The 13,199-nt window shown below is 40.7% G+C and overlaps 1 protein-coding gene across 13 annotated transcripts in view; it reads left to right on the forward strand.

Moving 5' to 3' along the window:
* The window catches only part of CADPS (calcium dependent secretion activator), a 367,289-nt gene that overhangs the window by 245,424 nt on the left and 108,666 nt on the right, over positions 1 to 13,199 (forward strand). For 12 of the 13 annotated variants that reach the window (XM_065408642.1, XM_065408643.1, XM_065408648.1 and 9 more), the window contains exons 12-13: positions 5,927 to 6,063; positions 12,493 to 12,680. In XM_065408642.1, the coding sequence (XP_065264714.1) occupies positions 5,927 to 6,063; positions 12,493 to 12,680 (325 nt within the window). The remainder of the gene's footprint in view (positions 1 to 5,926; positions 6,064 to 12,492; positions 12,681 to 13,199) is intronic. The other variant, XM_065408654.1, reaches the window with a different exon arrangement.

Genomic DNA, 13,199 nt, shown 5'->3' on the forward strand with positions numbered 1-13,199 from the left:
TCTTTACCCCTTCTTAGCAGATACTACTTTTTCTTTTATTTTATCTTTTAAATATTTTGGATGTCTGATGAGGATTCTGATCCAACTTTGCCACACAACGTTGACTTGGTAAAAATTAAGGATTTCAACACTTTTTAAAGAAAGAAAGAATGAATGAATTTGCGTCTGATGTGCTTTAATTGCTTTATTTTATATATATATATATATAAATCTCATGAGAACATTATGTCTTCTTGTATTGTCAACTTGCAGATGCTACATATCAGGAATGCAGTATTAAAATATTAATTCACTTCTCACATAACTTGCATGAATTTAAAATAGACTATATATCGCTTTTTTGTGTTTTAAAAAGCATGAATGACTTATTAAAACAGTTGTATATTTCCCCATCATTAAATTCAAAATATTTAAAAAAACAGTTAAAAAAAATATTTTATCCTAGAAGTAGCATTTCTCTAAGATCTAATTTTTACTTATTCTGTGAACCACTTGGTTTTCTCACATATTATAAACTGTAATTCACTTAACTACTGAACCTTGAATAACTTAGATTTCATTTAAAAATATAGTATAATTAATAATTTACAGTAAAATGGTTTATTCACTGTTAAATCTTTAAAATGAAGTTGTAAAATATGTTTTCAGATCCAGTAGAGGGAAAAGTAAAAACCAAGTAAGAAAAAGTGTGACCGACTTGTCTCATTATTTAAAACAGCAGTAACAATACTAAAAATGAGCTCTTGTAACTTCGGGCATGTAGGTAACTTCATTCACCTGAGTAGTCCCGTTGCTCTCAATGGGTTAGGTGAGTAAAGCTACATGCATAAGTGTTTGCAGAGAGGGACATAATCATGGTAAAATATGAAATATTAATTGGATTGACTTTTGATCAGTGGCAACATTATATCGTACATAAAGAGGAAGGGACACAAATATCATTGCCAGCAATTCAGTAAGAAACAACAATATGGTGCTTTAAGTCCTATTTAATTAATTTATTTATTTGACTAGAACAGTAGCAGCGTGAGCTAGTGTTTTCAGTTCTACAGATTCAAGCAAACCTCAGTTCCTAGGCACTTTCTTTTGGTGTTTTGTTAACAAGTAGTCATTCTGAGAGTCTCTGTAAGTTCTGCTTAATCTATGAGACCATGAAGAAATTTAGCTGTTCCTCAAAGCATGCAGTCAACTGTGTGGCACAACACAATGAGCAGGGAGTTCGCCTGCAGTTCTGCTTGCCCTCTCTCCCACTGTTGTGCATAGCTGAAGAAGAGTTAAGTTACTGAAAAACTTAGCGTTGTAGTCTGACCATGCCAATAAAGACTCTTCTAGAAATATCTGTAAATGAATAGCTGCCATCAATCATTGTCATTCCTTTATTTCATGTCTCCTGATGAGGTTGACTAGTGTCATTGTTTGTTACCGTCCAAACCACATCTTCATTCTTGTAATGTCAAGCAGATATGACAAGTACACATTTTCCAGATGAGTAGGATACAAAGTCACCTTTTAATTTACAGTTTTATAAACAAATGTGTTGTAAAATTTACTGGATGTTCAGTTGCCCTTGGTACTCAAACAAAGTCACTCATTACTGAAAATAAATAATTTGGAGTCAGAAATTCTTACAATAAAATGGCTACCCATAGCCTTTTATAACAAGAATTCTTTTATGGAGCTTGTCCCCAGTTGTGAACTGCAGCAGTCTTAACAAAATCTGCCTAAATTCTTACTGTAGCAAAAGACACCAGGGGGAAAAAAACAAAACAAAAACACAAATAGCAAGAAAGGGATGTTTGACCTTTTTGTCTGTTGCTTTTAATTGACTGTCGTAAATAACAGAAGGACTGCCCTAATAGAACAGAGTGGTGGGGCATTTTTTTTCTTCCTTTTTTTTCATATCTATGTCTTACTGACATTGACAGATTTTTAAGACTATGACTTCAAACATATATACAAAATATGTGTTTGACAGAGAACCACAGTAAGGATAGCTAAGGCAGACAAGATAGACATGCCAGTTTTTTGTAATGCTACAAGTAGAATAAAATAAAATTGCAATAAGAGAAATGTATTAAGAAGGGCAATAATGTAAATTTCAAAGTTTAGCATAAAAGGCTACAGCATAGTTTTCAAGAACGAAGGTTAATAGAGTTTGTGATGCCAGTATAACTTTACTCACAGTCTAAGATGTAAAACAACTTTTTTTGGCCAGTAGCATAATGTTGTCTTGGGGCCTTGAATAAAGAAGTGCCAACTAACTTGGCAAAGCACCTTGGAAAGGGATTGTAAATTACAGAAACAGCACATAACACTCTCTTTTTCTTTGTATTTAATTATCATTGTTATAAGAACAGATTAGAGTCATAAGGCCAAACTACTGATTTATTAAAAGTGTCTACAAATTATATGTACAATTTGGGTCTGAGTTTGAGCCATCTACCTTTATTTTGTAATTTGCTTAAAGGCGCGTTCAAGCGGTACAAATTGTTTATTTTGAAAGATGACTGTTTTATATAAAAATCATTATTTTACATACAGATATAGTTGTTACTTTAAAATCTTGAGTGCCTGTTTGAGGCGGTTGGGGCAATGTATTTAGGCTTTGCTTTTTCCTAGGTAGGTAAATGTTTTTAGTATAATTGGCTTCTAAAATTCAGTTTTAGGAATAATTTTTAAAAAATCAAGATACAAAAACAAATTGCAGATTGAGTGGTGCATTTATTTTGTAATGTAAAATAATTCAGTGAGCGAAGGCAAACTTAGTGTAGGGTTGTAATTATTTTATCTACGGAGACATATCCTAAATGGTCCAGAGAATTTTGAGCAGCTAGACCTGTGCACTATTTTTATTTAAGTTAAATATGTGTGTGCGTAACATGCAATAGAATCATTTTCCAAAGACATCTCCAATTCAAATCCCATTTAATTTTCATGAAAGACCTCCTCTTGAAAGCATAATTTCCTCATTTCAATCCAAGATGGTGGTTTGTGCGCACCTAATCCTGCAGTCTACCTACGTAAAACAACTACTGGACATGATGAGTGGTTTTGTGTAGATGAGAGCTGCAGCATTGAACCATGATGAGGACTGCTGTCGTGAAGCTTACTTTCTGTGCCAGAAATGGTCACATTTTCAATAATTTTAATGAGCAGAACTCATGCAAATTGCCCTTCTTTGGAATACATCTTGGTCAGTCAAGCTCATAAAATACCATCTACGGTAACTGTCTCTTCATGTGGTCATTTTGAGCCCGTCAGATCTTTGGGGGGATAGAGAGGATTTCAAGTGGGTACATACTTGGGAGCTGGGTAAGGCATTGCTTTGCAAAGACTAATTAAAGTATAATTATCTTTGGGGTCAATTTACTACAGTGCAGTGGAATTTGGCAAGAGCCTACTGACCACTGAACTTTGTGGGCTGTGCCTAGGGACCTGTATAGGTCCTCTGCTCTAGGGTGTAGATTGCTTGTAAACTTATATTTGATCAGAGAGGTCTCAAAAACCATGAGCAGATCCTTAGCTCCATTGAAGTCAGTTAAACTATGAGATTAACACCATCTAAGGATCTGCCCCAGGTCCCTCTCGTGAACAGAAATTGAAAGGCATCCCAGGTCAGTGTGAAAGGGAGAAAGTAGCAGTAATTTATAGTTACATATTTTCTAGCAGATCAGTTTAAAGAGGTTCAACAAAAAAAGGGGGAAATGGCCCTTAAAACTTCTAGTTGGGTTACTCAAGGCTAAGAAAGTATCCTCTTTGCTAAACAACAAGATTGACAGTGCACCCTGGCTCATAATTGAAAAGTAATAAAATATCTGAGCAGAACTGGCAAATTAAGGCCTCCAGCCAGTTTGTCAGCTTGCAGTCTACTCGAGGAAATTTGAGAGCAGCAGTCTACTAAAAAAAAGCCTTGATATAGCTGTTAAAATTGTAACGCTATTTTATGGGCACTAGATGTGGAATTGAAAACAGCAGATACAAAACCTTTAGTAGTGTATTCATATTAATCAAATCGATCTTGGCCCAGAGGGACAGAAAGGATGGGGCATAATCTGTCAAAATAGATAGAAACCAGCCTATTGGTGTGTTGATAGTGCGCTACAATGAGAGACCCAAGGTTGGGGTGCACTTTAGATCCTATGCCGTAGGCTGGTGGAGACTAAATGTGTCATGGAGGCGATGCACTAATTCTCCATGTTGGGGAGGCTGCCCCACACCTCGGAGCCAACACACACACACTAGCTAATCCGTAGGCAGCATCAACTCTACATGGACCTGCTGTTTCACTCTTCATGCTGGATGCATGGAGTCACAGGGAGGGAAAAACCAGTTGGGGGTCAGATATTAGGCAGATAGATGGCAAATGGGAATTTTTATGTTGAACAAAATAGAAAAAGTTAGCCCCAGTACTGTAACATACGTTCTAAACCACAGTACCTGTTCAGCAGATTTCTAATCAAAACGATTACAAGCTCCTGCCAAATTAAGTATTGCTTGCAGTTAATTGAAATGTGACGTTTTGAATCTATGTTGTCATTCTGATGGGCAATGCTATCAATATATTTAACTACAGAATATCAAGAAAAATGTAGACAATGTCTCCTATAATAGATGGAATATCTATGGGTTTAGACATTCCCAAGACATCTTGTAAAATGACACCGTCTTTCATAGGTTAATTTTAAATCTTTAATTAATCTTCTATTTAACATAATTCTTTGCTTCCATATAAGTCTTACTTCTATTTTTTTTTAAGTTGCATATTTTTGTGTCTTATTGGAAAGGGTTAGTTTGGTTTAGAAACAAATATAAATACCAAATTAGTAGCAAGAAACACTAAATTTTAATTTACTGTGGTTTTGTGCTCTTTCAGCCGCCGTAATTGTTTCAAGACCACACAGTGCCCCTAGGAGTTGTAAACAGAGTGAGATTTAAACCCTGCTCTATTTGTGAGGGATTTGGCAAGAACCCATGTAGCAGGAAACTTGAGTAAATGCAAAAAGAGAGTGGAAAGTGTCTTTTAATTTAGTCATTTTCCATAGAACAAAGCTACTGCCTAGGGATCTCTCCTTGGCCACACCTACACTGAATATTTTGTTTTGGTTCCACTGGTGAATTTAGTATAATGTTAGTTATATATGTTGAGATTAATTAGTTAGCCCCTAGGAGTTTGTGCCGATAGACGTCACCCACATCAGAGACGTTGAGGCTATTAATTCACAAAAGATGGCAGCTCATAATCCTAGCAGAGTAAATTCTGTCTGTCTGTTGAAATGGCTAACTCAATCTGCACACGATCAGGCTACTTCCTTCGTGACAACAAACTACATCTCAATTTAACTTATCAGCAATGCTTAAATGAGCATCTTTTTTATTTCATTGAGATAGCATTTAAAAGCTGTTGTAACAAAATCTGAGATTGGGGGAGACAAATATTGGCATTTTGATGCAAAAAATTATAGCTGGTTTTATATCTAGTAAATTTAGAGAAATTGCTACAGACATAACTTTACTAGAATGGCAGAATCTATTATATAATTAATCTCAAATAACTAAATAGGAGTTAATTTACTTTTGCAAGCCAAAAATCTGTTAGCTTATTGTGTTTTGTAAGATACAGAATAAGTTATTGGGTTTGTGTTCTGTTTTTAAATACAGAATAAATGCACTATAAAGAGCAGTTGACAAGATGCTAATTCTAAAAGCTTTGGCCTGAATGCAATAAGATAGTCAAAACGTGATGCAAGTTGACAATGGGAGGTGAAGAATATATTTTGGGGAAATAAAAGTTAATGGCAATATAGGGGAAGAGAATTATTTAGCTTTCATGCTTCATGGTGTATATTTTTCTCTCTCGTGTATATGTCAAATAGAATGTGCTGTATTTCTCTAAATTGTGTCTTTCTCTATATGTATAAATGAACAGATGCAGATAGAGCTCAAAAGCATGGCATGGATGAATTTATCTCTTCCAACCCCTGTAACTTTGACCACGCTTCACTCTTTGAGATGGTTCAGCGCCTCACTTTGGACCACAGACTTAATGATTCGTATTCTTGTCTGGCAAGTATATTCTTTGGTCTATAGTGATATAAACACCAGGAAAGAAAGTCAGAGCTAGTGCAAGTGGGGGCTGCTCCCATGTTGCCTGAGGAGTGGTCCCTGCTTTTGCCAGCTCTGAATTTGGTCCCCCACGGTATTTATTTTTAAGCGGCAATATACCCTGAACTTACTGTTGTTCGACTGCAGTAGCGATTCTGTGTTACCATTTATATTTGCACTTTTTATAATGTTACCTCCTGCAAAGACAAACTCACAGCTGGGGAAATATTATAGACAGCAGCAATGATATTTTGCAGTTTGCACCATTGCCTTACAGATGATGGTACAGGAGAAAAAGGAATCTGTACGGTCCCATCCCCTTTGTCAGTAGAGTTACACCAGAATACATGTGCCCCAGTATTTGTATGTACTGATGAATAGGGTTCCAAGCAGCTAACAGTTTGCTCTGTCTGAGAAGTTACCAGATGTTGGGCATGATCCTGTAATCTATATTCATTCAGGAGTCCTGTTGTTGGGATCACTCACATGAGAAAGGATTGCAGGATCTGGTCCAGTGCGTTATAACACCAATTAAACAGAAAAAAATATTAAGATTGTCCAAATATGACTTGTCATCTTTGTTATTTGGCTGCTCAGCACTCAACCCAATGGGCCCCTGATCTTTGATTGCGGTTCCTTGGTTCTACAATAATACAAATAAATACTAATGTACAGGACTTGTACAGTGGATTTCTAGAATGAACAGTAACTTACCATGTTTGAAATGCTATAAGAGCCAGAGCCCTTAAAAGTCAGGGGGAGCCTTTCCATAGACCTGAGTGGTTTTTGGATCAGGCCCGATATGCAGATGGCATTCTAGAGGGGTTAGGTCCTGATCCCACCTGAGTGCACCCTGGGTCTGTTCCTATGCCAAGCAGCAGTACAACTTGGGTCTCCCTTTACAAATAATGCACGGAAATCTCAGCAGAAGAGTTAACTTTATGTACATGGAATGTTTGGTGTGCCAAAAATCTTCACCTTCTACCAATGGCATAAGCTCGGAAATTGAAGCTTTCTTGTATTGGAAGCAAGTGATACTCCTGTAAACCACCCAGAGGTTGTCATTGGGATTAAACATTTTTTTCACCTAGCCAGTCCCTCTACACCCCAGGGCTCTCTTGTATTTTGTCAGTGACCTATACCCATCTTACCGCATCCAGGAACTCATCTTCTCCAATGGACTAAGGGGATGGTGATGGTGAGATGAAGGAAAGTTGATTCTAAGTGGTAGTTCTCATCCTGTTCTCCCAAGCAGTGTAGGACAACCATGTAGGACAGGAGTCCTCTGCCTCCTTTAGTAGAATTATTGTCATCACTCGGAGCAGCAGGAAGAGGCTCCCTTGAAACAGTAACAGCTCCTGCTAACGCCAAGACTTTGTTCTGATGCTAGCTGTTCATTAGGGGGTTTGCTTATGCGTTTTCAGTTGTGCTGCATGTGTCGGGGAATAGATGGGAAGGTCTGGGGTCCTCTTTGTTGTCCTCAGTTGCTGCATGTTTGCTCGGTCCTGGTGGTGGAAGCCCAGGAAAGGACCAGGCTGAGCAAGTTTTCAGGTGAGCTTCCATGTTCACCTTGGAGAAGCATTGGGAGTGCTCAGAAGGAATAATTGGGAGGTTGGGTTTATGGGTCTGAGGCGCTCTGCGTTCTGCTCTGCAGCCCCTCACTTCTTGTGCAGCTGATCTTTGGGAGTCCTTGCAGGATGCCAAGGAGGTCTGCTCAAGGGGTAGGGAGGGGCTGGTGGAAATCCCCCTGTTGGGAGGTTATTGATAGAGCAGGCGGGGAAAGGACATTTGTCAGGCACAGAGCATGGATCCCACTATCTCACATGTGAGGGGCAATGGCCAGCAGCAACCCCGGCATGCAGCGTCTGCTTACTCAGGCATGGCTGGTTGCGAATAAGACCAACCCCATCCCATTAGGTCTTACTGGCTGGCTTGTGACTAGTTTGACTTAATTAGATTTTGGGAACATTTGGAGAGTTTCGACCAGTCGCTTGTGAAACAGACTCACAGCTGAGGGAGAAGCATAGAAGCCATTATTGACAAGATTGTTAATGTCTCTCTTCAAGAGGAAAGCTGCCAGCCACACTTCTTATTATTAAAGAGGTGTTTGGGCCCTTGCTTAAGAAGCCACTAGAGCGATGGGGCTCATATAAGCCCCAAGGCACATGGATCTTTGCAGCTTAGTCTCACCATTTACCATCCTGTCTCAAACCTCCCCATTTTAAGGAATGTGGTGATGGACCCTTTCTGGCCACACTTGGATTCCACAGGTTTCTTTCCTTCCTTTCAGTGTGGCTTCACACCTGGCTGTGGAACTGAGACTGTGTTTACCTCAAAGATTGATTTACTACGTAAAAAGGGTCTGTGTTGACCTTCAGCAGCTTTTGATGCCATTGGCCATAAAGTTTTGTTGACTTGTCTGGGCAATGTTGTAAGAATGGCTCTTCGGTAGCTTCCCCCTTTCCTTTCCAAATGGTTCCAGAAGGGTGATGGGCAGTGGCTCTTCCTCCCATAGGACTTCAGTGTGCAGGGTCCCACAGAATTCTTCGCTTGTCACATCTGTTGTTCAGTGTGTGCGAATGTTGACTGGCACTGCTGGAGGAGATGGTGAGAAAGATAGAAAACAATACTCAGTTCTGTCCCCTTTCCACTGAACCCAGATTGCAGTCTCCTGGGACAGGTATCTGTATGAAAACAACCTGGCTATGACCCATCTCCGATAAGACAGAAATGATGCTTGTTGGCAGAGAGAAGCATTTAAGGAAAAGGAGCAGGAGTCTTGCCCGTGCCATTTATTGAGTGCATCTACCCACCGTTCACCAGAGTATACACGGTTATGGCCATGGGGTCCTCTTGCTACTGGATTTTCAATTAGGAGAGCTGCCTTTCATCTTCTGGCCAGGAGACTGCAGCTGTTCCTCTCTAATGTTGAGCTCACAGAAGTACCCATGCCTTTGGTACCTTCAGCTTGGACACTTGCCTTCTACTTAGGGGTACCCTTGAAATTTACACAGAAGCTGGATGCCTCCATTCTCCCCGTATGGAACATGCTCCCTCCGTGGTCCACTTCTCCCAGGATGCCCCTGCAACCATGAAATCCCCACAAAGCACCACACTACTCAGTCAAAATGGAGACTGTGTTACATCATGGGAGAGGCAGTCTACCAGGAATCCCAGCCCATTGGAGACAGTGGGGCCCTGAACTTCAACTCCCATGAGGCAGTTCACCACAATAGGGTTTAATGTGAAACCTATTTGAAGCTAAATATTTTTTTGTTTGTTTTCTCAATGGAAAAATAGAAAAATTTCAGCAGAATCTAAGTCCCACGGAGAGTTTCAATTTTGCAGAAACTCCATTGTACATTAAAAAAAAACCAAGTTAACTGTTCATATGGAAAATTCCTGAGCACCGTCTCTATAACTGCTGCCAAGTGTTCTCTTTCCATTTCCTGAGTGGTGTCTGCTACCCTTAGCATTTCTGTCCAGGCTTCTCATTCGCTTCTGGGTGCAATTCGAGTTGTTGATGAGTATCATTAGAACGCTCAGTGGTCTAGAGTGCGGATACATTCAGTCACGTTATACCCCATCACAGCAGCGAAGAACAATTCGGAGACCTTCTGACAGTTTGAACACTGCATGGCTGGCCTGAGGTGTGAGGCCCAGACATGTACACGCTGGTGCACAGGCAAAAACCCAGTAGGGGGCCAAGAGCTGCCTGAGGGCTTGGGGGAATGCGTGTAAAAAAGCTACCAGCCTTTCAGTAATGTTTCCTACAAATCCTGGATCCTGCACTGGGCTGGACAGAGAGCAGCATATACTACCACTTTGCAGCCTGTGCTTTGTAGCTATACCACAAGAGGAACAAAGGAGAAAGCTGCCACCACCACATGCCTCTGTACCCCGGACCCTACTGTTTTTAAAGAAATGTAGCTTTGCTTGGGAGTAAGTGCTTTTCCTCTCCCAGTTCTGCAAGGGTTCTTCCCCCCTGTTGCCAGATTGGAGGAGTCTGCTCCCCAACCTACGGCTGTTATGGAAGGACAGCCCATTTGTCCTCCTCCTGACTGCCACACATCCACTTTGATTTGGGGAAGAAGACATTTTCAGACAAGTGGGCCCCCTTCAGCTCCCCGTCTGAGCTCTGGTTTTGGAGTCCTCAGCTAGGGAGTCATGTTATACGGCTGTGCACTGAGTCCCTGTAAGGCTCTTTCCGGGGTTTCTGTCATTCTGCCATGGAAGAGGCTGCCCCCAGCTACAATGCTCAGCATCTTTCCTTCTGTCACGCCCAGGAGTCTGGGACTCTGCTCTGAAAGAGGGAGCAAGCGGCAGCAGTTATGGAATAAAGAGCAGCCTCCGTAGCTGCAGGCCCTGAAAGGTTCACGACGCTTCCACAGCTAGGGAAGCAAGTCTAGATAACTCCCTGGGCCTGATCCTGTCATCTTTTTCCCGCCATAACTCCTGGGTGAAGTCCTGGCCCCATTGAACTCAATTGGAGTCTCCTCTCTGACTTCAGTGGGGCCTGGATCTCCCCCTCCCCCCCGAAGGATCAGATCCATTGTAGGACATTCATTGCATCGCTGCTACATGAATCATAGGTAATTTAAACTGTTGTGGCAGCGTCGCCTGCTGAGCCTGGCCACTGCCTCAGGATCTCCCAACCTTCCAGCCCGGTTCGCTTGCGGTTGTGACATGGCCATCTGGCTATGCCATTATCGAAAAAGTCCACTCCTGCCAGGGTAGCCACGCCCAAAACAAAACATCTTCAGCCCAGTCTCAAGCTCTCTCTCCTTCCTGAGGGTCTGTCTTCTCTCTTCAGCCCCTCCTGGGCTCATTTGAGACCTTCCCTGCTCTCTCTTGAGCAGTGACTCTCAGCACTTCCTACCTGGAGTCTCCCTCCTCTCTCTGGCACTCCTGCAGGATTCTGTCTAATCTTCATCCCTGAAGGGGTCTGATTTACCTCCTGACCTGCCTGTCATGTGTCTTTGCTCATTTTCTCTACCTGGGGAGGTGAGCTAAGTGTGCCACAGGTGGGGCTGATCCCAGTCGTCCTGTGACAATGCCTCAGAAGCCACAGATCTACCTTTCAAGTTAATTCTTACACTCCTTTCTGGTTCCCTCTTCTACAAAGTCCTCAGTTTTGCGGGGGGGGGGGAGAGGAGGAGGATAAAAGATCAACGCATGTAACAAAGGGAAACAGAGAAAGACAAGGAAATTGACTTTCACCCTGGGCGCAAGGACCAGTAAAGACCAATTGAAACAATGGACTTCTACAGGCATCTCTTCTGCATTATTCTGTATCTTAATTTTCTGGTGATCCCAGTAATAAAACGAACTGTATCTATTTCCTATATCCATGATTTTCCCCCTCATTATTTCAATGCTTTTTTCAATCTGTTTTTGGAGTTGGCCCAACAAGGATGAGCAAATCCCTTTCTATGTCTTTTGACTGAGCTCTTAATTGATATTTCTTCAACTCTTTTCAAAGCAGCTATTTTGGCATCTAGAAAAGATTTGGTGTCATCTGAGTGGTAGAAAATATATTTTAATCTTTCACAGCAGCGTTGTTTCTAAGATGTAGCATTTGGGGTAGCAGATGGGGTGGCAAAGAAGTTGCCTATAGGGGCAGTGCACTGCCTCAACCACTCTCCCGCCCGCTGCAGGAACTTTTCAATTAAAAGAGGAAAGATTTTGCAGTTTGATGCATTCCAGAGCTGCATCTTACCAATTGTTTAGCAGCCACATTTCCATGTAAATATTGATGGGTTTGCAGCATTTTAAAAGGGTTCTATGAGAAAATCCTTATTCTAGCTAATGACTTCACAGACTGGTGCTGCATGTTCTACTTTAGCTGTCCCCAAAGAGTCTAATCCGAGTGGCTCCTCACAGAAATGAGGGAAATGTGAATCCTCCAGTTCTGATACTGTAGAACCTTGTTTGTGTGTCTTTGGTTCATTCCTATACTTGCCAGATACAGAGATAAAAGTCATTACTGAATAATTATCTGCTCTTACCAGGGGAAGAGCGTAATACAACATCTCCCCCACGACAGTGTTGTTAATATTTTGTGCTGTTTCGATATACAAGTCTTTGGCTGCCCTTAAAGATAAAAGAATCTTCTAACGATAAATACTGAGTACTGGCATTAACTAGAATAGTTGAAACATTTTTCAGCATTTTGAATTACATTTATCTTAAATGTTACTCTAATGCTTTTTCATTGCAATTATCCTGTGTATTATTTGAGTTAGGAATGATAGAGCCCACTTCCTTGTCTTTTGCCAACCATTAGGTTTGCATTGTCTATAAGAACAGTAGAGCATTACATCTCCAAATCAAATAACTCTTGTGTTTAACATCTTCTATTTAAAATCAAGTCTCTTTATTTCTAAACAGGGCTGGTTCAGTCCTGGCCAGGTATTTGTGCTAGATGAGTATTGTGCACGTAATGGAGTCAGAGGCTGTCACAGACATCTCTGCTACCTCAAAGATTTACTAGAACGAGCAGAAAACGGAGCTATGATTGACCCCACCTTGCTTCACTACAGCTTTGCCTTTTGTGCATCACATGTTCATGGCAACAGGTAAGGAATAATTTATATCTAGCAACTAAATGCCAGCAAGGGATGACTTTGTAGGTTTCCTTGGATTATGCACAACAATCCCCAACTTGTTTTCATACTGGATGTTTGGCAGCAGCTCTTCTGATGGCATAATTGGTTTGTTTGTTTGTTTCTTTGCTTGTTGAAATGAAAGCAATAAAAATGTGCATACAGAATCCAAAATGATAATTTTTAACTTTTTTACTTAGAAAACTCCAAGATACACTTCTTGTTAATGTATATTTGGGTGCATAACTGAAATCTGTATCATTGTCATACATGCATAAATGGATATAAAGAATGTATTACATTGACTTTAATTAATGTATTAGAGCGTCCAACAAGTTACCACAGGTAGCATTTTCGCCAGCACCTGAGTTCCATTTTCAAACATGATTTAGAAACTTAGGAGCCTACGTCCAGTTGAAAGTTGGCTCCTAACTTGCTTAAGCATTGTTGAAAATTTCCCCCCACATCTTCTTATTGTTGCAGAGCAATTTC

This window comes from Emys orbicularis, chromosome 7 (assembly GCF_028017835.1).
Source record: "Emys orbicularis isolate rEmyOrb1 chromosome 7, rEmyOrb1.hap1, whole genome shotgun sequence".
NCBI classification, from domain to species: domain Eukaryota; kingdom Metazoa; phylum Chordata; order Testudines; family Emydidae; genus Emys; species Emys orbicularis.